General features: G+C 38.2%; 1 protein-coding gene across 14 annotated transcripts in view; it reads right to left on the bottom strand.

Annotated features, from left to right (window-relative positions):
* The window catches only part of KCNMA1 (potassium calcium-activated channel subfamily M alpha 1), an 891121-nt gene that overhangs the window by 61761 nt on the left and 801611 nt on the right, over positions 1 to 27749 (bottom strand). For all 14 annotated transcript variants that reach the window (XM_051982028.1, XM_051982029.1, XM_051982030.1 and 11 more), the window contains 3 exons: positions 20096 to 20219; positions 14682 to 14906; positions 8871 to 9063 (listed from right to left, as the gene is read on the bottom strand). In XM_051982028.1, coding sequence (XP_051837988.1) covers positions 8871 to 9063; positions 14682 to 14906; positions 20096 to 20219 — 542 coding nt within the window. The remainder of the gene's footprint in view (positions 1 to 8870; positions 9064 to 14681; positions 14907 to 20095; positions 20220 to 27749) is intronic.

Genomic DNA, 27749 nt, shown 5'->3' with positions numbered 1-27749 from the left:
AAGCTGTATGGCGATAGCCAAGATGACTTGAATTTAAATCTTGCTTGAGATGCTTACTAGTTGTGTGATGTCCCTGAGTAAATTATTTAACTTCTCAGCCTAAAGATGTATATAAATGCTACTGCTAATGATGATGTCCTGGGAATTTTATTCAGTTATGAGGATAGAAAGACAAAAATGAGGATGTCTCTGACTTCAAAGAAATGGAAGAGATTTCAGGGCACTTCTAGCCCAATTAGTACCTGAGCAACAAATATTTCCTGCAACTTGCCCAAACTTTGAACCTATCTAAACTGAAAATCTTTGCTGAAGAATGACCTCCCTCAATATCTCCAAAGTATTTCCTCAACTTTTCATTAGCTCTATCACTAAATCACTTTCTAATACATAGACCTAAATTTCCCACTCTTTGCTCTTAGCTCTGAAGAACACATTTGATGCTTCTTCTAAATGATAGATGTTGAAATACTTAAAGATAGCTCGCAGTTTACCCTCAGCCTTCTCCTCTCCAGGATAAATATTCTGCAATTCCTTCAATCATTTTCCATACAATATATTCTTATACTTTTCATTCTGTTCATCTTCTTCTGGATACATTCTAGTCTACTGTAGTTTTTACTAAAATGGGGCCCTGAAAGCTGAATACATTAACATTATATATGATCTGGCTAGGGTGTAACATAAAAGAAATCCTACTTTCTTCACTCTGGATATCATGTTCTCATAACTAAGTTTACTATAATATTACATTTCTCACATGCTCTTTTCTCCTAGACATGGCAGCCATCTTGGTGAAAACTCTTGTCACCTCAAATCCATCCTATAGTCAAAGTCTGCTACTGGGTATCACTGTCTTATGTGTTTCCCCCCCACCCCCACCCCCAACCCCACCACCCACACATACACTCTGCAACTCATTCTGTAATCAGTAGCTAAAGGCTGACCATGACACCTCCTTAAATGAATAACTCTAATGTCTCCCCATCACCCCCAAGGTCAAAGTTCTCCCTTTGACTTTTAAGTGCCTTTACTACCTGTTCCTTCATATATTTTCAGTCTCTTCTATGTACACTGTGATTCACTGAAACAATGCTATTCCTCCTCCAGACTCTGCCTTTTTTAACCAGCTGTTCTGGAATGCTCTCCCTCCATATCTCCATGGCTCCCTGTCTCCCTTCAAAACTTAGCTTTAATCTTACCCCTAATTTTTGCAAGAAGCATCTCCAAGTGCCCCTCGATGCTAATGTTTTCCTCTGAATTCACCTCATTTTCCCTGTATATCTTTGATACACATTTAATTGTATATTGTCTCCTCCGTTAGATTATAAACACCTAGAGGGAAGAAACCATGTTTTTGTCTTTCTTTGTAATCCTATTGCTTAGCACAAAGCAGGACACATAGTGAGCACTTAATAAATACTTAACTTGACCTTTTTAAAGACTGCTATACCATTGATTTGGATGTGGTTGTTGACATTATATGTGTATGTATGTATTATGTGAGTGTACACTTGTACAGTATAAAATAGTATAATTTTATTTATAGATGTATATAATATAACAATATAAGTATGTATATATTTATATATATATCCATGTATATGTGTGTATAGTACATGTGTGATATATAATAATATAATTTTATTGATATATGTATGTGTATATATATATATAAAACAATATAATTTTGCACATACATATGCACATGAATGCATGTGCATGTGTATGTATTGTGTGTGCATGCATGCAGTATATAATTTTATTTATATAGATATGTGTGTATAATATAACAAAATAAATGATGACTTGATGTGAATGCTCTATCACTCTAGACTACAAAATTCCAGAACTAAGTTCAGAGATATTTCAGCTTCCCCAGAAGCAGAGAGAATAGTTGTGTGCAACTACAATTGGATGTACCACATTTTCCTAGGAACTGCTTCAGCCAAGTCTCCCCAACCTCTGATTTCACACAGGAACTCTCATAATTGATTTTTTTTTTTTAGCTAAATGCAGAAATTTATTATTCACCTAATTGCTTTCAGCCTCTTTTCTATAGGGCAGACTGTGAATCTGGGCACCTCACAGATGCTTTCAGAGTCTTCCACCACTAAGACTCTCTTTGCAGATACGCTGTGAGCCTCTCAGGTGGTGTGAGCATGGGCTTTTTGTCATTCATAGATGTAACAGTGATGTGGTAATTTAGTTTTTTCTCTAGTACAACTAAGATAAATTTGGATTATAGAAGTAGATCATCATGGACCCTCCAAGTCCTCCTTTAACCCTTTCCATGCAGTGAAGGTTGTTATACTTCCCAAGAAAACATCACTTCCTACAGAAAGCTCACAATTCTCACTCTCATGTCAGATACTGGGGAATCTAAGCTCCACTATCCAAGACATTATGAATGAACAACGTAACAATTGCAGACTATGTTTCTAAGTACATGTATGTCAATGCTACTATATATATTTACAAATATACTCAGGAAAATCTGTTTATCTTGCAGTGATGGTCTGATTTACATAAACATGACAGAATTCTTATTGAGAATTAGGAAAGCCTTTCAGCTAATCTCTCTTCAACACTTTACTGGCTCTTTAACCTCTCAGACACTCAGTTTTCTCTTCTGTAAAATGGCGATTACAGCTTGTTTCTACTGCATAGGGCCTCAAGTGACTTAACATGTGAAGATTGTTGAAAATCATGACCTTTCTATATGTATGTAATATGTCCTAGAGGACAGAGAACTGGTTGCAAAATCAGAAAAGCTGGGGCCAAGGCCCACTTCTGACATCCTGGTGCCATGATACTGGACAACTCTCTTAAACCCACAATGATCCAAACAGTGCTCTAAGACTAAGTTTTACAGAAGTTGTTGCCCTATTTTGGTAAAGGTAGCACTGGTCTTGAAAGAGGCCATTCTTTGCCTCAACTGCTACTTAGCCTCAATTATTGAATGGATGTTACCCCAGTCAAACTGAAACCTATGAAAGACCTTAGCTTAAAAGGCTAAAGTCTCCCACTGAGTCAAGTTAGCCTGATCTATATTGGGCTGATAGACTGGAGGGGAAAGGGAGACAGGTGACCTTGTACAGGAAGGTCTCCCTCACTTCAATCTAATTGACTTGCATATCATAGCCTCATCTCCCTGATGTCCTGGTCCACTGTGAGAACAAAGAACAAGTGACAATATGTGAAAAATATAAATTATATTTGGTATATTAAACTTTAGAAATAATTTATTCAGATATTTTCATTTTACAAATGAGTCCAAAGAACTTGTGCCATGCTATACATATGATGTCATTTTGGTTCTCTTCAAGAATGAAGGCCAATCACCACCTATTTTCCTTCCTTCCTTCCTTCCTTCCTTCCTTCCTTCCTTCCTTCCTTCCTTCCTTCCTTCCTTCCTTCCTTCCTTCCTTCCTTCCTTCCTTCCTTCCTTCCTTCCTTCCTTCCTTCCTTCCTTCCTTCCTTTTCATCTATCAATCCACCCATCTATCTATCTATCTATTCATCTATCCATTTATCTATCTGTTCTGTCTATCATCCATCTCTCTATCCATATGTATACACATCTATACATATATGTATGACCAACCAATATGTATATACATGTGTGTATGTGGCAAATAAACATCTCTAGATTCATCTGTGTATATACACATATACCCATATGTGTTTTGTGTAGACATGTATACAGACAGATGTATTTGTATGTTTCTACGTATACACACATATGTATAGCAAGCCACAACTTCATATCTATATACTTGTATATCTATCTATCTATTATGACAAGTCAGTTTCTCTTGACCGTGTGTGTGTGTGTGTAAATATACACATACAAATTGTTTATGTGTATATGCACGTACATATGTGTATATAAATATATATAAGATATATATTTTAAAATTTATATCTCTGTTGTCTTCTATCCTATATACCATATCCTATACATAAAAATAATATTAAAGATTTTCAATGATCTTTACATCTGTTCTCATTTAAGCTCCTAGGTAGTAGTTACCATAGATATCATCAGCATTTTATGAAGGGGAAACTGAAAATCCTAAGGATTAAATGACTTGTGTGTATAGACATATAAATTACATGTATATAATGTATATGCGCGTAAGGTGATATGATAGAATAGAAATAGCTTTGGTTCTAGTTGTCATATGACCAAATTCCAATCTTGCTTTTGTTACTTACTACCTATGAGAGCTAAAGCAAATCAATTTACCTTAGTGGACCCTTGTAAAAATGAGTCAGTTGAACTATACAATATCTGAGATCTCTAGTAATTCTAACTCTATGATCATATGATACACATGTAAACATACACATCGTCCCCTTTCCATGAGCCACAAATTAAAGCACTATGACACCGTGGATGAAAAGTTGTCCTTAGAATATAGAAGACCAACTTCTGATACTTCTGACAAATCCTATTGCTTTCTATGTCTCCTTAGTGCTTAGCATAATACCTGGACTAATAAGTCCCTCCAGGGACTTAAATTATATGTTACATAGATTATATGTTACAGTTTAGTGGTCATTTGTCATTAGTGAAGGAAGATCTCAAATAGAAGTTTCCCCTAAAAGGGAGGGGGAGATATGTAAGCTGTTCAATTCATTAACTCAGCATTTGAGCAACGTCATGTGTATTTACATCTAGACTATTTCAAAGAGTAGAATCAAATGGCAATGTCAAAAGGGCCCCTTTTCCTCCTTCCCTCCCTAGCCATGGTCAGGGCTGGGGTTTTTGCTGCCTAGATAAGCATTGTAAGCTCCGCTATTTGTCCTTTAGAATCAGGGGAGGGGGATAGAATCTGGCAAAGCCTCTGTTGTGTCGGCTGATTTAAATTGAAATGTTTTCCCTAGATAAATGAGTGTTAAATAATACACCAGATCTCCAAGCAGAGGAAAGTGACAGTCACTCTGTAAATAAAGGCACTTAGTTGCTGGTAAAGAGCTGTAAAGTGGTTCTGAGCTGATGTTTGCTGACCAGCAGAAGCAGCTTTACCTGCTTTATGTAATTGTTGCTGGAGTCCTGACTACCCTATATTAGAACTGATTCTCACGGCCCAGGCTGTCGCGTCGGATCGTCCAGTGACCAGGGTATGCTGCGAATCAGTCTAATTGTTTTTGACAACTAACCATCACATCCCAAATCTTTTGGAAAACCTGCATTCAAGTCCTCATCTAGCCTGACTCTGAAGCCAGAGGAAAATCTATAAAGGAAGGGAGGAATATTAATATTTTGGTTATCTAGGTAATGTGATAAATTATCTCAGGGTTTACAGTCCAAATCAAAAGATAGCAATTTCTTCTCAGCAACAGAGTCACAGGACTGATTCCATTTGGCTGTTTGAAAAGCAGGAAGAATATTACTATGGAGCTTGATGGGTATTGAAGTAAATAAGAAAGTGAACTACTGTTTGGTCTGATCTTTTTCTGCCAGCATTGATAGCATCAAGGCCACCAAGGGGATCCAAGTGATTCCATAGCATAAGAAAGAATGAAAAAAAGTGAAAATTACATCTATTGAGTTAAAAAAAAAAATTATCCCAGTTAAGACTCTGAGAAATGATTTTTTTTTTTCCTCTTCTCAGGCACCTTTCAACCTTTTAACAAATCTCAGAGTATATAATATGTTTTAAAATTCCCAGACTCCTTTAGTTTGACCATGCCCAATACCTAGCTGAACTATCATTTGAGATTGCTAGGATTCTAGTGAGTCAAGTAGGTAATAGTTATGTTGTAATGGGCTGAGGCTTGAGTTGATGCACTGAGGTCCCAAGCACATGAGGCTAAATAGTAATTGGACCATACTCTATTACTATATAAGCTTGGAGAAAGAATGGCCCCCGCCTACTCTTCGTGCAAGTCCTGATGTGTTGTATAGGAAATGACGATTCTGGTGGGTGGAGGTAGGGGAGTGAAAAAGGAAGGGGAGGAGAGCTCAGATGGCTCTCACTCTGCTAGCTGACTTCCTGTCGCAGCTGCCCACATTTCTATCACAATCCTTCTTGCCCATATTGCTATCACAATCTTTTTTCACCTCTTCACTTCAATAAAGACTAAAGATTTTTCCCTTAACCTGAGTTCCTGACTCTGACTGATTTTAAATACGCGGTCATTACATTATGTAGACCTGGGAGGTCTTTGTGAGCTTGGGAGACACACTTGGACTTAAAGACGCTGAAAGCAGAAATAAATTCTACATGTTTTTCATTTTTATAATATCATAGATTAAGACTTAGCTAGCAAGAGCCTTAGAATTGTGCTAGCCCATCCTTAGGAACTGAGACCCAGGCGAGTAAAATTACCTGCCTATATGTTCTGCATGTGGAGAGCCAAAACTAGATCTTTTAACTCCTAACCTAGTGTTTATTCCACCACACTGTTGAGTATTTCTTTAGGGAAAAAAAATGCTACCACTGGGTAAACTAGAGTAAGAGGAAAAGGAAAAAACTGAATTTTCTTCCTATCTCCTCTAAGGTCAAGATTTTGCCCTCAGTTAGGGACACAATGTTTTGCCCAAAGTCACCTAATAGAAATATAGTGAGCTAAATAAATGGTAAGCATCAAGAGAAAACCATCACATGCCGGAAGTTTTAAATAGAGTTTAAGAATTAATGATTCATTGACTCTTGTGTTGGAAATATTTATACAATAGAAGCCAACTGTAATTATGGACAGAGGTAATGCTATCTTACATTTCCTTGGTGTGTTAGATTTTCAAGAAGCTTTCCTTGAGATAAGTGTGTGAATATTAGCTCTATCTGACAGGTGAGAAAGCTGCCGCTTTGAGACATCAATACTTTGCTCAAGGACACATAGCTTAAGTGGATCTAAGTAGAAGACTTTCAAAATCATCCTGTTTTGATTCCAAAAACTCAGTGATCATTCTGCTAAAAACATCCTGCCCCCACCCTAAATCCCAAGTTCTATTGAAAGAGGTGTTCTATGTCATCATGGTAGATAGACACATTTGGATCTTGATGTAATGAGATTCACGGGATATTAAGATGCTATACTCAGAGATTGTGCTGTATCGAGTTTTTAAGCTCCCTGAGGACAGTTCCTTTGCAAACAATTGTCCAGCATCAGGAGACTGGAGATTCCCCAGCCTGGGAGTGGGGGAAATGTGCATTTTATTGGCTGTGGGGTAGATGTGCATTTTATGCTGTATCCACTCTCAGGGAGAGAATTGGGAAGCTGACAAAAAATCATTTAAGTGGGCGAATAACATGTCGTGATTTTTTTAAAACAAGGTTTGTTTCAGACATATTCATTGTGTCTCTGCTGCTACCTGGAGGTGGGTAGGTGGGGAAAGGGTTCGGGATTTGTCAGAAACAATCACTTCTCTGGCTCCAATCCAGATCTGCGCTGATCAGTCCGCCTATCTTTGTTCATCAGCTACATTTAGCTAAGTGACCCCAGTGGTGTGATCAATGTACATCACGGCTGCTGTTCTGGACATTCAAAAGGCTCATTTATTCTAAACAAACCTGTTTGTGTGTTCCTGTGTATTTGTTTGTATATATAAGAGTATGTATGCACAAATGCATGTGCATGTATTATCAACACATGCATGTACATGTTTGTGCAAGCGTATATGTGCTTGACTGTATTGTGAGCAAGTATGACTGAGTATATTTGTGCTAGTAGGTATTTATGCGAGTGTGTGCATGTGAGTATGTATGTGTGTGAAAATGGGACATTACATTTGCATGTGTGCTTGCATGTATGCTTATACACATGTGTAAGTATATGATTGAGTTGTGTTGTGTGCATGCATGTGTGCAAGAGTATATATGTGTGTTTATGTGTATAGTGAGTATGTGCACTGTGTTTGTAATTGCAAGAGTGGACATGTGTGTGAGAATGTGTTCAGTGAAGTTGTTCGTATGTGTGAAAATATGTGTGAGTTTGCATTATTACATGTCTGTTTATGTGTGTAAAAAAGGACTGCATTGCACTTTTGGGCATTGTGAGAGTGTGCATGTGCATTTGCATGGAGTGTGAGTATGTGGATGTGTTTACATGTGTGCAAGAGGGTATGCATGTGTATTTGTAGGGGTGTGTGAAGATATGCACACTTGCATTGCATGTATTATAAGTACATTGTGTTTGTACATATCCAGGAGTGTATGTGTTTGCATGTATAGGTGAGAGTGTGGGTGTGTGAATGTGTGCACTTGTGTGTGTTTGCATTTATGTTTCTAATATATTTGTATGTGGGTGTGAGAGTGTGTATATGTGCATAATGCAAAAGTGAGAGTATATTATTTATTTGTGCATATATGTATGAATGCATTGTATGCTCACATGTGTGTCAACATTTGCATGTATATTTGCATGTATGTTGTGTAAGGATGGACAATGTGTGCACAGGTATATTTGAGTCTACTGTGTGCATGCAGGTTTATATGTATGTGTTTATTATTAGCGCATGCATGGTGATTGCACTGTTTATTTATGTCATTACTACGTGCATTGTACATGCATTTTGTGAGTGTGTGCATGTGTGTTTACAGGTTTGTGGATATCATTGCGTGCATTTGCAGGTGCGAGTACACCTGTGCATGTTTACACACGTGTGCGAGACTACGGGCACATCTATTTACCTGTAATCTGCAAGCGAGTCTTTGTGCTTGTGCAGCTCTCCAGCCTGCTTTCTGTGACAGTGGGAAGAAGCAGCAGATGCCCCCTTTAAAAGCTATCCCAGCAATGAGCGGGTTTCACTGTCAGCCTAGCTGATGCAAGCTCTTTGAATTACTGAATGAAGGATATTCCTCTTGCCAGGTCCTGTCCCCTGTAGGCACTGCAGGGGAGTATTATAGGGCAGTCCTTACCTTGGGAATTAGCCTGTAAGACCCCAATGCTGTCATCAAACTGCATAGATTTGATGTTGAGTGACGCCAGGATGCATTCCTTGTCCTGCAGCGAAGTATCATCAATATTATTCTGATTGGCTGACAGGATAACGCACATGTCACAGAGGTTGATGTTGACAGCCCTTAAATCAGCCCGACTTAATGGTGTACCCTTTGGCAGAGAAGGAAAAAAGGGGGGGGCAAGGAAAGAGAGAGAGAGACAGAGAGAGAGACAGAGAGAGATGTGGGGAGAGGGGGGAGAGAAAAAAATAAAAACAAATTAAAGATTGAGAAGGAGCTTTGGGAAATTATTTAACAAGTATCTGTTTTATGCCCTGACATTAAGCTAGCCTAACTATATACCAGGGAATAGGAGTCGTGTGTTAATCTAAAGGGTACTTGGTGCTGATGGCAGCATTTTAGGCTTCCTCCCCATACTCAATCAAGCTATTACTAACAAACAGGGAAGAGGAATAATACCAGGGTCCTGCGTCTCCTCTCTGTTTTGAAATTGTCCTGATTTAAGTCACCATTCTGTGGAAACCTCCCGGCTTTCAGAATGGAACAAGGGAGTGGGTTTTAAATGTCTGTTTATGTAATGGCAGATCACTTCCCGGCTCAGGCAAAAGGAGGAAAAAAATAAAGAGTGAGGAAAAAACAATTCATGTTCTCGGTGCAGTTCAGAGAAGATGGCATGGGGCAGGGATGGAGGCCATATAGAGCTGGGTAGGGGGTGTGCAAACTTCAGTTTGGTCATAAAAATTTGGGAAAGGGGAGAAGAGCTCTTCTGTGTGTCTGTGTGTGAATGAATGTGTGTGTATGAGGTGAAGCTGGACTCTTCTCTTAATTGATGGAAATTGTGATTAGTCGGATGGGTGCAAAGTGATCTTTGCATTTGAGTCTATGGCAATCATTCTGAGCCTGATGGGGGGAGTGAGAAAGATAGATCCCCTTAGGGCTGAGCCATGCTAGAATACCTGGGGACATACATGGGGCTGATTTCCTGAAACATTCCCTTTCATGGATGCTCAACTTCTGTCTCCAAATGAGCTAGAAGAGCAGTGGATTTTAGGACTGTAGACGCTGGGTTGGAAGAGGTGTTAGAAATCTCTTAGTCCAACTGCTATCCCCTTGCCCCAGTTCTGCAGTTGAGGAAACTGAGAGATGGCTTGCCCAAGGTCACCTAGACAGCACCTGGCAGAGGTGATCCAGTTCCCAAATCAGATTTAATTCCCTTACATGATGCTGCTTCCTAGAGCTTTTTGCAAGGTGCAGTAGGAACTTTCTACAAAACATGAATTGGTGGTTACTGGTAGGGGTAGTGGAGGCTGAAGAATATAAAGGTAAGGAAGTACACTGCTAGGAGAAGTCATTTGAGAGGAGCCCAGATGTTGCATAAGAACAAGATGTCAAGATTATCTATTAAGAATATACTGGTGAATTTGTTTCAGAATTATTGACCAGGAGAGGAAGGACAGCATTAAGGGCTAGAGAAAAAAAATTGGCCATTATGGGTGTTCTGAAACTCATTGATCTTAGGAACTTATGCTTCCCCTTCAGAAAACCAGAGAAAAGATTCAAAAAAGGAGGGAGCTATAATGTCATTCCGGGCCTTGAAAGCCTAAAATCTACAGAAGGGATTTGGGGAGGTCATATTAGAAAAATTAAGAAAAAGCCATAGCCTGTTTTTGTTTAAAACTTTCAATGGCTCCCTATTGTCAACTGAGTAAAGTTCTAACTTCTAACTCTGGTCTTCAGACTATTCTATGGTGGGGCTTAAACTTTTTTGCCCCCTTTCACCTAAGAAATGGATATATAGGTATATAAAATAGACATATAATCAAACATTTACTGATAATAAATCATAATTTCTCAACCCCCACATTCAGTTATGAGTCCCCATATGAGATCATGAATCAGAGTTTCTGGGCTCTATATTCTGGCACCATTTAATTTTTGAAACCTCATAACTAATTTAAATCCACTCCACATACTATGTACGCTGCTACTAACCCCTATAACTGCCATGTGCTTTCCAACCTCAACTCTTTGTACATAATTCTTTATGGCTGAATTTCCCTTGTCATCTGCACTTGTGAACTTCCTGTCTGAATAATATAGTGAAATTCAGATGTCACCTCCTTAAAGAAGGCTTTCTGGATCCACTCAATAGTAAGGATCTTTTCATCTTAAAATCCACTTTATTCCTGTCTTAGCCATTAATGATACTTTTTTTTTTTTTTTTTGTATGTTATAATGAGAGGCAGAGCTCTTCCACAATGTGATGGATTTATGGATAGAACCCATCTGGTTCAACCACCTCATTTTACACAAGAGAAAACTGGGGTATGGAAGGGTCATGAATGGATTATTCAAGATTATATAAGTGGGAAGAGAGAATTTGAATGCAGGTCTTAATGCCTCCAAATTCAATAATCTTTCCATTATACTATCACCTTCAGTATTCTAATAGTCTCTCTGTGTTTAGCCAGAGCAGGAAGAACAGTATTGAAAACCTCATATAATAATCTTTATATCTCAAAGACAAACCAGAGAAGACTGAGGTGAACTTTTGGTCATGAGATTCCTTCTCTCCACTCACATACCATCATCCTAGCTCAGTCCTCATCCTCTCTAGGACTATGGCAATAGTCTCTTATATTTTCTAACTTCTTGCCCTTTTTGTTCTATTCTCTCTCACAATATCATTTCTTACTCTCAACTTTCAATGGCTAAGTCTTGTTTCTAGAATAAAATAGCATTTTTTCAGCCTTCACAATCTGGCTCTAGACTCGTTTTCTGAACATTTCAATTTTTTCCTCTTTATATTCCAAAATGGTCTATTTGCTGTTCTCTGATTTGGGCTATTTCCTAACTCTATATTTTGGAAAAGGTTGTTCACCTGTGCCTGAAATATACTCCCTTTTCACCTTCTGCCTCCCTTTGAATCTTTTGTTTCCTTTCAGACTTATTTTATGTCTCTTAAAAGAAGATTTTCCTAATTTCCTCTAGTTAGTGTCAATATCCTCTACCTTTTGAAAATGGTTTAGCATTTGCATATAACATGATATATCTCTCCAGATAGAACACATCCTCCTTAAAAGACAGAGATGGTTTAATTTTAGCTTTTGTTTTTGTTTTTCCCATTCCTAACAGCTAGCACAGTTCTGGACATCAAGTAAACACTTACTAAATGCTGCCTAAATTAAATTTTAATTGATTGCCCAACTTTGATTCCCTGGCAGGCTATCATTTTCCTCAATGACCACTTTGGGGGAAGATTCATCAGATCTCCTGGATTATATTTCAAGATGCTATTTTCTAATTTCTAAATAGTGGCTCCTCTTCTAAAGGGGAAATTTTGAAGGGAGAAATTAGATAAGCAATCCTTTATAAATACCGGTAGTAGTTTGGTTAAAGGCATCAATATATTTCTGGAAAGTGGACTGAGTGACAAGGAAGGATGGGCATAGGTTTGAACATTTTCTGACCTAAGGCACTATTTTCCCAGAGAAGAAGCAATTTATTTTTCCTCCCTTGTGAGATTGTTTATTTTGCCAATGAGTGGCACTCTAGGTTAGAGAATAGAAGGCCAGAATTGTAGTCTGAAAGACTTGGGTCAAGTATTGCTTCTGATATATACCATCTATGTGATTTTGAGCAAGTCATTTGACAGTCCTCCAGGCAACTCTCCAAGGCTACAGGTTATAGACAAGTTGCCAGTAGAGGTCAATGAAGGGAATTTCAATACCAGAAGATATTGGTTTACTGATAAAAACCAAAGATATAGGCAAAAAAACCCAAAGCAAATAAATAACGTGTGTTCCAGTCATCTGTATCTATAATCATTTAATTTCCACTTAGAGTAGTAGCAATGAAATAGGAAAACACAAGCACATTTGGGCAAGCATGTGTTCTAAATACAAAAAGAATAAATGATATCAATGGAAACATCTTGTGTTTCTCTGGGCTTTTGCTTTGTATGGAGCATTACTTAAATAGTGAAATATGTGAAAACATATGTGGAAGCCCATTTTGTACAAATGTGCCAGGCCTGGGGACACAAGGTTTAGAGTGTTTGAAATGATCCTATAAAATCTGAGAACCTATGTATGCATTTACTTGTGTCAATACATTGAGTGAGCTCCAGGAATCGATGAGCAATTACCCCAAAGGATGCAAAGGATATACAAAGGCTAACTTTGGTGCAGCCCAGTGAAAGTGGCAACTTGATCAAAAATTGTTTTAAGTCCTACCAAAAAGATGTCCCCAATTGCCCATTTAGAGCATGCTGGGCAGAGAAATGATTAAGGCGAGATGATGGAATCAGCAATATTTATGAATTGCGTATAAGGGATGAGTGTGTACATCTGTTGGTGGGCAGAGATGTGTATTGAGTTGGGGCTTTACCTATATATCTTTGGGACTATTTATCCATGTGCATATGCATATGGGTATGCATCCATTAAGCCTGTTGTTTTTTATTTGTATATGTTAACCATGGATTTAGGAGCACTAGATCTAACTGTCAAAGTATAAATGGTGGGAGCTAATAAAAGGTATTAGGTAAAGATCAGTGCCTTTCAAATGTTCCTTTCAAAAATGGAAAAATGAGATTTTTCTGTTAATTTTAGCTTATTTTTTTCCCTCTTTCTTTCTAGCATTCTAGAAGCTGACACCTATAGGTCTGAAATTGTATGGAAAGACGTTTATCAATTACTCAGGAAGATTGAAAGGTATAATCATATTTGATATCATTTCATAAAAATAAAAATGTTTTTTCAGCAAAAGGACAAATATTAGGAAAGACATATTTTCAACATGGGAAACAACAAAAAACATTAGATATTTCAACTTCCAAGAAGTATTTTTTTTAGAGCTTATGGTATGTGTATATGTGTATGTGTATATATATACATATATATATGTACGTACATACATACATACATATATATTCATTGAAAAATTGGCAAAGATAGAGTTCCTATATTCTTCAGTCCAACCTCTATCACACTGATTTAGGGCCAAAGATAATAAAACCTTCCTCTGTTGATCATCTCCAATTTATCTTATTATCTTGTTTGTATATAGTTGTTTTCATGTTGGATTATAAGCTCCTTAAGTGGAAGGGCTGTGTTTGTCTTTATTTATATCCTGTTCTTACCACAATGCCTGGCACATAGTGGGTACTTAATAAACAGTTTGATTGGATTTTGTGTCCAATGTGTTTTTAAGTGTATGCTATCAGATTTAATCATACTCCAGATGACAATAGCCCCAAGAACAGAGTTTCCAGTGGAAAGGCTACTCTGCCAGTAACTGTGGGGAGAAAAGGGCAGGAAGACCAATAGAAATCAGATAAGAATAAATAAATCTTTCTTCAATATAGGCACAAAAAATTAAAGGGGAAAAAGAGAAGACACAGTTCAAAGTATTTACAATCATCAATAATAACACAAATCAATTTATCACAAACACTACTATATCAAATTCATCAGAACTGAATGAGGTTAAGCAAGGGAAGGAGTGTTTAGAAGCTAATAACATTTGATACCAGCTGAAATTCATTCTTGATGAGGGACTGAAAACCACTGCAAATTTCATTTAATAAGGTCTCCCAGGGCTTAGGTTTTCCTGGATGAAGCACAAGGGATGGGCTAAGTCCTCAGGCCCATAACCAGACAAAGGAACAAGTTCATGATCAAAGACACAACAATCCTGCCCAGTTGGGATTTTCTTGAAAAGCAAAAAAGAGAAAAGAAAGTATCAATAGTACAGCCTAAGACTTACAGGCAATATTGAAACTTTGGGAAAGTTATGGAGTGTTTCCCATTCTCTCTTGAGGTACTCAATGGAACCCACAAACACAATGTGCTTCAGTTCGTGGTAGTGAAAATTGCTTGCACGCAAAGGCATCACTAAGTTCCGGAGGCCAATCAATGCTGATGTGACATCACCAAAGATGCAGACCACCACATGTCCACTCAGAACGGTCATGGCAGCTTCACTCCGAGTCTGAAAGAAGAAAATAAAAAAATGAGAGAAATCTGAATTAAACTTACCAGTACATTCAAATATTGACTTTTTGCCTGGATCCTCCCAATGAGGATGCTTAGGGCTCTGAATCAACAAGGTAACCAGTCAATATATATTTATTAAGCACCTACTGGGTATCAGACCCTGTGATAAGTGCTGGGAATATAAAGAAAGGCTAAAAGTATTCCCTGCCCTCAAGGAGCTCACTGACTAATGGGAGAAAAAAACAGGAAAACCAGAAAAGAAATTTAGACGAGGTAAGTTGGAGATAATTAACTAAGAAGAGACATTGCATTATGAACACCAGGACCTAACGTATAAGACCTGGGAACTGAGCCATAGAATCTTTCTCATTTTTATTACAATTCTTTATTGTCCACCCCTACCCCACTGGGGTCTGCTGCTATTTGCATGGCTGTTATAAATCAAACACCGAATACAACACAGAAAAAGAAAAGCATTCCCAGGAAAGAGTGCTTACTTAAGCAGAGAGGCTCACTCTGGGAATTCAGAATGCAACCTCTCCCAGATAGAAAAGATTTGTTCTCTCGCTAGAAGTAGACCAGGTAGTTACAAAGCTTAGATCACATACTGCAAATGGTCTACAGATGCTAATCATCCAAGCTCAGCAGTGTAGATCCCAGGCCTGGGAAGCACTAGTGAGGATGGATATTTAAGGAGAGAGGGCAGATCTAAGATGGAATTCCAAATGTTTGTAATGGGGAACCAATTTCTAAAGTTTGACAATGAAGAAAGGGAAAGAAGACTCAAAATACTAGTTCTTTGTAAAAGTTGAAAAACAGAACAATTGGACTTAATCGAATCAATCAATCAATCTCTATTAAGTAACTCCTATATGGCGAGTACTGTGTGAAATACTGGGGATATTAGTACAAAAAAAAAAATCTTTACAAGGATCTTACATCTTTGAATTCCTATTAGAATGTAAGGCAACATCCCCCTTCCCTCCTCTTTGAAGGTAATGATATTAATTTATATTTATTTATAGGCATTATAAAATGCTAGTAGATACCTAAGAGATCAACAATTCTAACATCTTCATTTTGTTGTAAACTGAGGCTCAGAAGGGTTCCTTTCTCCATGTAAACATTACCTGGCACAATTTTTTGTTATTGTTCAAATAGTGGTATCTGACTTTTCCAAGACTCCTTTTGAGGTTTTCTTGAGAGAGATACTGGAGCAGTTTGCCATTTCCTTCTCTAGGTCATTTTACAGATGAGGAAACTGAGGCAAATAAGGTGAGGTGACTTATCCAGGGCAACACAACTAGTAAGTGTAGGAAGCTGGAATTGAACTCGGGAAAATTGAGTCTTCCTGATTCTAGGTCTGGGATTCTATCCATTGTGCAATCTAGTTCTTGAAACATAATAAGCTTAATTAATCAATAAATGCTTATTCCCTTCCCTTCTATGCCTATATTTTTGTTTTCCTTAAATAAAAAAGGACATTCTCTGCCTCATTTCTTACCTAATCTTAAAAACTGAATGGGTGTTGCCCCCATCAAACCGAGACCTATTAAAGATCTTAACTTAAAAAGGCTGAGGTCTTCCCATTGCATCCAGCCATCTGGATCTATTTCTGGCCACTGGACCCAGATGGCTCTTGGGGAGGAAATGAGGCAGGTGACCTTGCCCAGCCTTCCCTCACTTAAATCCTATTCACTTGCATGTCTTGGAGTCACTTCCCTGAAGTCCTGTTCCTCTTTCAGACTACGGACAAACAACATTTTCCATGCCTGGGGAGAACCTGCTTCCCCTGGAGCAACTGACTCTATTGCCTAGAGCATGAATAATGGAATGGGTGGGAGAGAGACTCATGGGACTATCTTGAGTTAGGATTGCTTTGGCTAAAACGGGCTGGTATTTAGTTCTGGCTGTCCTGTCTTAGAAAGGCATTCAATAAAGAGGAGGGTGATCAGTATGGTCAGAAAGCTAAAAATTACAGGGAATAAAATTTGGTGGAAGGAACAGAGACTGTTTAGGTTGGAAAAGAGAAGCTCTGAGGGAATGGGCAGGAGACATGATAATCATTCTTAAGCATTAAAGGGTTCTTACATAAGATGGAAATTAAGCATTTTGTGCTTGTCCCTTTGGAGGTTTGATTATACATACCTGCTACAAAGTTTTTTTTTTTTTTTTTTTTAAATGGGAGAGGGAAGATTAGGGGAAAGAAAACAAATGCTTGCTAATTGGAGTGAGGTGAAGGAACAGAGAATAGAAGAAAAAAGCCTCAGAGAGACAGATTTAGGACAAAATGTAAGTGATCACAAAGTGGATCACGGGCAGCTAGCTGGGACAATGGACAGAGTGTAGGGCCATTGTCAAAAAGATTCATCTTTCTGAGTTCAAATCTGGCCTCATACACTTGCCATTTGCAAAAGTCGTTGAACTTTTTGCCTCAAAATAAAAAAAAAATATATAAAAAGAGCTACAGAGGAACATGGCAAACCACTCTTAACTGTGTATGCACAAATGAAGACATCACTTCCTAATATCATTGGTCCTCTTCAAAAAGGAAGGATGAACAACCATCCTATGATCCTGGGCAATTCTTTTAGGCCTCCATCTCCTCATCTATACAAATGAGCTAGAGAAGGGAATGTCAAACCATCCAGTGTCTTTGCCAGGAAAAGCCCAATTGGGGTCACAAAGAATCTGAAATGACTGAACAATGACAACCCCAACAAGAGTCTGCCTTGGAAGACCTTGTTAGAGATGTTCATGGAAAAGCTAAATGATGCCTTACTGGGAAAACTATGAAAGGGAGTTTGGGGCAAAATAGCCTCTGAAGCCCCTTCCCAATTCTGAGATCCTGCAATCTGTGATCTACAAGTTCCAATTCTGGGAACCTGCTCAATTTCTTAGCCTTCTGAAGCCTTTCAGAAGACCACCACAAAGACAAAAGAATAAAAACTTTTGGGAAGGGTCAATATGGGAGCAAAGAAGCACTTTAAGGCTGTGAATGATATAAATGATATAAATCTGATATCTTTGTGACATGCAAATATTCATTTACTGCTGGTCCTTTAGCATCTTCTCTTACAAAATAATACATATGACATAAGGAAACTCATTATGGACTATTTTCCTTGGCTCTTTCCTCTTCATTTTTTTCTCTTTTGCCCCTGGATGACTCCCAGTCATTGTATACCAAGATAGCCCCATGTGGCTTACAGTGTCTTAGGGGACATATATTAATTTTCACTGTACATATCAAACTCAGGTTGATTTACTCTCTAGAATTGACTGGTGTATTGATTGTTTAAATGCCAATATTGCAATTCATGACAATGTCAGGGTTATTACCACAACCCCCAAGGAGAGAAGGAAACCAGCTCTCTTGCTCCCTGATCGTTAGGATAAAGTGGGGGCTGTCACCATTATCGGTTTCCCTGTGCAACAGCGCAGGGAAATTTGAGACACCGGCCTCAGGAAATGCTTTATAAACTTAGACAAAGTGAGGATCCACTGGGGACCTCATTTCAAATATCATCAGTTTTGTGGTGGAGATCTGGACTTAGTTACTGGCTGCTTGGAGGTCTGAGTGCATGGACACCCTGAGCCGGAGCTTCTCTGACTCTAACTAAATGTGATAGGCCGCCTAATTATTTTTAATTGGCCAAGTCAGCTGGGTAGCTAGCCCACTTTAACAAGCAGATGGAATGCAAACAGGGTCTAAGGTGGGGGAGGGCAGAATGGTGCGAAAGGGGAGGCAGGAAAGTGGCAATCGCCAGAAGGTGATCCCAGAGATTTAGGACTATAGATTCTCAGGCCATTATTCATTTGGAGCCCAGTAATTTCCATCCATTCTCCAGAGCAGGTCTCCTGGGATGAAGCCTTCATTGGCTACCCCAAAACAGAGTTATCCCGCTTTTCTCTGAAAACCAAGCTTTAAACCGAGCCCTTAAGTGCTCAGAACATTGGAAAACCTGCGTTCAAATCCAGCCTCAGATACTATTTGTATACAAGGCACTTAACGTTTTTGTCTCAGTTTCCTCATTTAAAAATTGGGGGTAAAATAGCATGTACCTCCAAGGTGTTAAGAGGATAAAGTGAGATAATATTAGTAAAGCATTTTTCAATTTTTAAAGTACTATATAAATGCTTATAACTATTATTATTATTATAGTATCTAAGAGTTCTAAGCTAAACTTCAGTCCCTAATGAGAAACAATGGAATAGTTACATCATAGCTATACTAACCAAGAAATATCTTGTGACCTTGGTTAGTTTGCAAGTTCATTAACTCACCAATCTGGCTCCCACCTAATTTTTATAATCTCCTTTCCTACTATTCCCCATTCCAGCAAGACTGGTTTTTTAACTGCTCCTTTTACAAACTAGTCTTTCTGCTTTCTTGCCCTTGAGCAATAGGGCGCCATGCTTGGATTACCATCCTTTTTCACCTTAGCTTCCTTTAAGATATGACTCAAATGCCAAGACCCTTCCTGACTTCCAATTGGTAAAGTTCTTTTCTCTAGAGATTTAATTGCATTATTCTATAGATATTTTGTATTTGTCTACCTGTGTGCAAATAATACCCTTCCATTAGAAAGTAAGCTTCCGCAAGGCATGGGCAATTTCATTTTTTTTTTTTTTTTTGTCATCATAACTTTAGCACCTAGCACAAGCTTCTGGTTGGCTGAATTGTATTGGACATTTGTTATTTAAATTATCATCACCAGCCCAGCATTGAGTATCTACTACCTATAATGTACCAGATTAAGAATTTTGTGTGTTCTTTTGTGAATGTGTATTTGACTGGGAAGATATAATGAAGAATAAACATATTTCCCAATCTCGGAAAGTTTACAATATAGTGAGGGAAGAAGGTCAGGCACTAATTGCTAAGTTGTCATTCACCTGAATTGCGTCTGTTCCTAGCACTTAGCACAAGGTTTTACATATAGTAGAGATATCAATACATGTTGAAGGAAGAAGTGAATGAATGAAGAAATGAAGGAACCCTTGATTTATTACTTCCAGTCTAAACTTTGATCAAAGATCAAGTCCCCTCAATATGTTTCTAATTTCCATCATCTTAAAAATAGGACAGGGGATTGTGTCATCCCATAAAACAGCTGGCAGATCTCAGGGCTAGAAAACCTGGTTTTGGTCAGAATTATGAAGGGGCTCTTTGATACTCACCAGAATGACTTTTTCGATCTCTTTGGCTGCACACCAGTGGAACATCCCTGTAGAGTCATACTTTTTCACATTGGAGTCCATATTGTCTATCTGATCATTGCCAGGAATTAACAAAGGGTCGTGTCTGCAGAAAAAGAAAAAAAAAAAGATAATGTAAGTGGAAAATGTGATAAAATATGAATGGGAAGGTATCCCTGGAGCTTCTGCATATTGGAAGACATGAAAGATGAAAATGAAGTTATTGTCATTAAAAACAGTTTGCAGGACCTGTTCAGTGAAAAGCAAACCCCATCACCATCAACCTGGAAAAACACATCCAGTTGACATTTGGCAGGCAGAAAACCTCAATGGTGATCTCTGTTAATCATGCCTTTCTAAATAGGGCTTTCCCTTCTTGGGTTTGTTCCCCACGCCTTGTCAGCACCTCCCTACCCCCATTCTCTCTCCACTAATTCTCTTCACCCCCCCTTCACTACCAAAAAAAAATCTAACCAAAGGGTTGCTATTAGCCTTAGCAATGATGTGGAAGGAATAGGAACAGAGCCCCATGCTGACTGACTAGCATGAGGATGGAAAGCCAATTATTTGCTCTTTCTGACTACAACTTCTGACGTGATGCTCTTCGCAGTAAAAGCTTTAACAGGCTGCACTTTAAATATTTTAGCAATTTGCCCAATCAGATTTTGCTTTCCCCAACTGAAGCCCTTTAAAGATTCAGCAGTGTGTCACTTCAGAGCGGATTGACTACCAAATGCCCACATCTGGAATACATGATTTCAATACTAAACAACAGCTCCTCTCCCCCCTCCCCCCCACCTTCCTTCCTTGACAACTGTATTTGCACTAACCATCTAACTACTTCTCCATCAGTTTCTCTCTCTGTGTCTCTCTCTTTTTTCCTCCCTCCTTCCCCCCTTCTGTGTCTTTATATGTGTATCTCACCTCTTTCTCTCTTTATCCCTCTAATTTTCTCTAGGTCTCTCTCTCTCTCTCTCTCTCTGTTTCTTTCTCTGGCTCTATCTGTCTGTCTTCCTGTCTCTTTCTCCCTCTCTATTTCTCTGTCTCTTTCTCTCAATCTGTCTTTCTGACTCTCTTTCTCTGTCTCTCTGTTCTCTCACTCTCTCTGACCCTATTTCTCTGTCTGTCTCTTTAGCTCTGTCTGTCTCTTTCTCGCTCTCTATTTATCTCTCCCTCTGTCTCTGTCTCCATGTCTTTCTCTCACTCCATCTCTGTCTCTCTCTCTCTCTTTTTTCTTCCTTCCTTCCCTCCCTTCTGTGTCTTTATGTGTGTATCTCACCTCTTTCTCTCTTTATTCCTCTAATTTTCTCTAGGTCTCTCTCTGTTTCTTTCTCTAGCTCTGTCTCTGTCTGTTTCTTTCTTGCTCTCTATTTCTCTATCTTTCCTCTGTCTCTGTCTCACTTTCTGTCTCTGCTTCTGTCTCTGTCTTTCTTTCAATCCATCTCTCTGACTCTATCTCTCTCTCACTCTCTCTGACTCTCTATTTCTCTGTCTCTCTAGCTCTGTCTCTGTCTGTCTCTCTGCTTCTTTCTTGCTCTCTATTTCTTTCTCCCTCTGTCTCTCTGACTCTGTCTCTGTCTCTCTCTGTCTCTCTTTTTCTCTTTCTCTCTGACTCTCTATTTCTCTGTCTGTCTCTCTAGCTCTATCTGTGTCTGTCTCTCTGTCTCTCTCTCTATGTCTCTCATTCTTTTCCCCACACCTCTCTCTGTCTTTCCTCCCAGTTCCATCCCCCTTGTGCCCCAGCTACAGTGTTGTTTGAGCTGACAAACTGGCTCTGAATTCATGGAGCCACATTTATCCTCTATTGATTTGTTTTTGGTTTGAAAACAAAAATCATCCAGAGATAATCTACAAGACAGACTCTTCTTTCCTCTTTGTGAGTTCATCCTTTCTCAAGGGCATATTCATCTCCATCAGTGGCTGTTCATTTTGGCAACTTTCACAAAAATAACTGCTATTCATAGTCTGCCTAGTGCTAATACTGATAATGGTACAGCCACAGGTTGGTTTCAGAGGCAACACAGCTATTCTCACTAGCAGGGACCTTCAAAGCTTGGGGACATTCCCTTTTGATTTCCTTAACATATTATGACTCTCATTAAAAAAAAAATAGCAAGACCTCTCTGGGGCCTATTTATATTATGAGCCTAATTTATGTTTTTGGTTACAAAAGTTCTACCATGGAATTTTTTTGTAGAGGGGAAGTGATGTCACAGTCTTCAAGGTTATGTCAATAAGGTAAAATTTGGAAAGGTAACAGGTGTGGGCTCAGTATATTTCTGATTTGTTCTTCATCCAAATGTTGTGTAGACCACAGTAACACATAAAGACTCTTTACTAAAAAATCAGATGACTTGTGCATGGATGCACTGAAGACAGGGGTCTTTAATATATCAAATTGCTGTGTCTTAAAGCAGCAGTGTCAAACTCAAAGTAGAAATGACTCCCTGTGGCTGCATAAATGACTTAGAAAACCATAGATTAACATTGTGGTTAATGTTGTACTGTATATTTATTTATTTTATAAAACATTTCCCAATTAAATTTTAATCCAGTTCACCAGGAGCTTGGGAGTTTTGAAGCAGCCAGCCTGCTACTGAATTTTATACCTCTATCTTAAGAGTAAGTTGCTTTGATATTTAATTGATAGCATTTATATAGTGCTTTAAGGTTTGCAAAGCCCTTCTTATATTATTTTATTGATGCTCCCAACAGCTCTCTGAGATGGGTACTATTATTATCTTTATTTTATGGATGAGGAAACGGAATTTGAAAGTAATATAGTGACTTGTCCAGGGTCATACAGTAACAAGTCTCTGAGGCAGAATTTTTTTTTTTTTAGGTCTTTCTGGCTTCTGTCTAATACATCAATCATCTAGCTGCCTTATTTTATTTCATTTTAATTCACCTTAAAACTACCATTATTAAGTTTCAAGTGGTACCTGATAGCTCTAAAATTTAATATGTAGAAAATTTGTTATTCAGACATTATTCTGATATAATAGATATTATTCTAGATTTAGCATATATCAAGGTAACATGGTTGCCAAGAAGGAAGACATAATATTAATTAAAATGGGCAAGGGAGGGAGGACTGACCCTCCAAAGTGAGAATCAAATTCTTTTAAAGAGTTTTATCCCCAAGATCTTTTAAGTCTCCTTATTATCACAGAGACAAATACTTTTTGGGTCAAATGTGTGAATTAATCTTGGGAAAGCATTTGGTGAAGGTTAGCTTTGCCATTTACTCTCTGTGTGACCTCGGGAAAATTATTTAACCTCCCTGGGCTTTTCTTGTCGATAAAGTAAAGAGCTTGAAATATATCCCTGAGGTCATTTTCAGTTCTAAATCTGGGGTCCCCGGTGCTATTCTTTAAAAATAAAAAGTGTAGGTAAAAGGAATACTGTAAATAATGGCATTAAGATACAATGGGAAGAAGACTCCAATGGAAGTCAGGAAACTGACATGGTATCTAATACAGATGCAGTTTGGACTAACAGTGGAACAAAAGCCTTTGAAAATGAATTTAAATCTCTATGGTAGGACCAAGGGTGGGATACAAGACACCTCTTATTTCTAGAACTTCATTTCCTTAAGTATTAATCAAGACAAGTGCATTAAATGGTCTCTAAAGCTCCTCTTTAGTTCTGATACTCTGATTCTAGTGTTATTGTAGTTTTCTAAGGAGGGATAAGCTAATGAGGATGAGTTTTCCAAAACTCTGAGAAAAATCAAGGGATGCTTATATCAGAATGTAAGTTAAAGAAACAAACAAAAAGAGATGAGAAATGAAGAAATAATTGAGAAAAAGAAAAAAAGAAAAAAGAGGAGGAAGAGAAAGAGAAGAAGAAGAAAGAAGAAGAAGAAAGATTTGTTCAGTCACATCCATAGTAAATAATCTGATCTGGGATTGAACTGAAGTACTCTCTAAGTCCAGTATTCTATCCACTGTACCACCTGGCTGCTTCTGATATAGATATCTGTATCAGAAAATGAAGAATTAAAAAATACAAGACATGAGCTGAGAAAGTTGTGATGGGCCTGGAAGATTGGGGACAATATGGGGCCAGTATGGGGAATTACTCTAAAAGTATCTGAGTTCCCAGGAGGCAGGGAGGAGCCTCTGTGAGCTCCACTGACTTAATGATTTTTGTCCAGGGCCAGCCCTATTCCCATATTCAGTGGGCTCACTTGGCTGAATGGACTCTGTAGAAAATGATGCAATTCATCACAGCAAAGGCAGAAGCTATAATTACTTTGCAACTAAAATGTGGTTGCTTGAGCCACAATAAACAATTTCACATTCTTAATTTTAAGTGCCTAGAGTTGGCGTTGGCTGCAGAGAGCCTTCCAGGGTAAGTGGAAAGGAAAGGACCCGTTATTTACAGTTTTGAATGCTGCTACATTGAGATTTTGAAGGTTCCCAAAGAATAGTTTATATTTGTGAGAACACAGCCGAACACTTGCCATTGTGAGAACCAGTCAATGTTGCTATAGTAATAGAAGGCCCAATAGGGGAAAAGGGCAGTTTGTTAGAACTGGAAAAAGAACTGTCTTCAGATATCATTAGTTTACAAAAAAAAAAAAAAAAAAAAAACAACCAAAACCACTGTTAAAACTCTCAACGACAGCTCCTCACAGACCAGTTATTTGGAACCAAAGACCGATACTATATATTGTCTTTCACGACTTCGTTGATGTATTTTCTTGACTCACAAAGCAATCCCCAACTCCCCTGAAATGTGCTATAATTAATTCAAGGCTCATTTGTTACTAACTACTTAGATACTGTATAGTACTTTATTTCTCAGGCAATAGGGATTTTATGAGCTGAAGGAGATCCTGCTGAATCTTCCTTCCACCTTGAAATAAAGGTGGTATAACTTAGCAGCGATTTCTTAATTAATGTAATTAATTGCTCTTGTGGTGCTTTGGGGTCCTGCCTGTTCATTTGAGGGAGAAAAGCATCTTGCTGACAGTTTTGGCTGAGTAAGTTCCATACCTAGAATATTTCTAGATATTTGCCAATTTAGTCTCAGGCCCCAAACATAAGTGATCAGTTTTTCACAAGGGAAATTTACATCATGCATTAAATGCATATACATATTGAAGGGTAACTTTGATTGTTGTCATACTGGATAAAGTGAAATGGTGACCTTATAAGCAGTGAATAACTTTGCCCAGGATAGGCAGTTAAACCAGATAAATCAGATAAACCAGACACCAAAACAGGTATTTTTGAGGAAATGTAACACTACATTTGATAGATGGAGAGTCTTGGTTTTTTTTTATATTCTTTCCCTGTCCCCCAACCAGGCCAATCCAAATATTAAATTAGCCCAACTTAAAATTATATGAAGGAAAATAGAGAAACAAAATGGACACCTAAATCCTGACTTTGCTTCTTTGTCTATAATGATACTTCCAAGAAACAATCTCCAACTTGACCATTATATGGCATGTACATTTCACTGGCCCATTGGGCCATTATGGGACTAATCCAAAGAAAACTATCACAAAGAACTTTGATAACATACATGCTGAAGGTAGACTTAAGAAATATTTTTAAGTAAGCCATTGTTTGTGATGTCCCCCTTATATGAAGGCACTAAATAAATTAACAACAGCTGCTTTTATCCCCTCTTCTTTTTCTTTTCTTTTCAAAAGAGAAAGCCTATATAACACCTCCAAGTTCCTCAGCTAGAAATTATTCCTGCGTGACTTCAAATAACGAATAAAATATCATTGTTTCTTGCTTTCATAGAGCAACAAATGCCACTTATCATCAATTAATTTCAGCAAGGAAACTAAATGCTACTCTACAGTGGGAAAACCAAAAAGCCTGCCTTGAAGACAACAGCCTAGAGCAAAACCACAAATCCCTGTTCCAGCAAACCTGCTGTGAGAAAGCCTGTATTATATTTTAAAGAGCACTCCTTTCCTTGCAGGCATGTACTGCATGCAACTCCTAACATATTCTGCTGTAGAGGTTTCAATATTGGACTTTAAGATTTTTATGAGAGGTAGAAGGATTGGGATTCTTTTTTATAAAGAATATCATAAAATGCTAAAGCTGACATTTTTGACCTATTCACTCCCCCTGTTGAACATATCACAAAGGACAAAAATAATGTCTTAAAGACAAAGGACTCGGTTTCAAATCCTGCCCTTGCCATTGTGTGACCTTGGGAGTAAGAGTGACTGGACTATATGGATGGTGTAGTCTTTCCAACTTCAAATCTTTATGGACTTCAGTTAAAAATCACTAACTACCTACTTCTTGGATTGGAAATTTCAGGGACCAGAAAAAATTGATTTTGAGGCAGGAGACATGAGGCATTTGGTCAAAAAGATTAGACATCAGGACCCTGTTCCTTCTTGGACCTCTTAAGAATATTCAGAATCCCACCATAAACAGGCATTAGTCTCATCAGTTCTGCAAGAAATGGGAAGTTTCCTTTTCTAAGGTCAAGAAATGCTCAGTTCGGGGACCCTTAGTTATAAAGGCTGCACACACTCATCTCCTGCCCTGGTGACTGGCAGAGTACCTGGCACTCTTAGGAATATTAAGGATCCCACCATAAATAGTCACTAGTCTCATCAGTTCTGTAAGAAATGGGAGGTTTCCTTTTCTAAGGTCAAAAAATGCTCATCCAGGAAGCCTTAATTGCAAAGGGCTGGACACACTCATCTCCTGCCCTGGTGACTGGCAGAGCACCTAGAGACAAACTGGGAACATCTGTTCTGGAACACTTCTCTCCATCCTTTAGGAACGAGCAGAGGTGGGGACATTCCTGAAAGCAAAGCAACCTGTCAAAACTGCGTAGAACGTGTCTGGTCCCACTCCCTGTGACAAACCAGTGCAGCAAACACAATGCTGCTGTTTGCCGGCTGCCAGGATAGGTGCTCTTAATTGAGAAAGCATTTAGTGCTCCTATGTCAGGGCTGAATATTTCATGATGCGCTGTATGTTTGACTATTTGCTCAGTGGGCCCCTGTCACTTCAATCTTCCCCGAATGCTTTGACTGATCTCTATAAAGCTTCGCCAAGATGGAGTGACGGCTCGTTCTGGACAAGCAGCGACACAGGCATGTTGGGGAAAGACATGAAGGCTGTTGGTAAGTTTGGTGATGATGGACACAAACCCATCTTTGTTGTTCATGCAGTATTGCCCTCCATGGGTCTGAATGGGAGACATAAAGGTATTAAGTTATCTCCATTCCCTTTACTTTCATAAAGAGGACAGCCCATGGCAGCAAGGAAAATAAGCATGGAATCTTAGAGGGAAAAACAAATTTACATCCATTTCTTATTAGATGTTAATTCTTTAAAAATTCAGTACTTATTTTAATGAACCTAATATTATTTTTTTCACTCTTCCCTAACATGTTCCTTTTCTAAGTTAATAATGAAACCATTTAGATGTCAATTCTTCCAGTATTTAGGAAGTGAGAAGATTCATAACAATTTGGGGAAAAACAGCACATGATTTTATGTTTTTATAAATTTTTTATAATTTAAAATTATAATTTTATATATTAAAATTTATATACATATATATTTTATATTTTATGATTTAATGACAGAATCTTAAAATTTGAGATTTGAAAGGGACCTCACTAAGCAGTTAAGTA

Source organism: Antechinus flavipes, chromosome 2 (genome assembly GCF_016432865.1).
Source record: "Antechinus flavipes isolate AdamAnt ecotype Samford, QLD, Australia chromosome 2, AdamAnt_v2, whole genome shotgun sequence".
Classification (NCBI taxonomy): domain Eukaryota; kingdom Metazoa; phylum Chordata; class Mammalia; order Dasyuromorphia; family Dasyuridae; genus Antechinus; species Antechinus flavipes.
The sequence above is the reverse complement of the archived record's forward strand: the minus strand, read 5'-3'. Positions and strand labels throughout refer to the sequence as shown.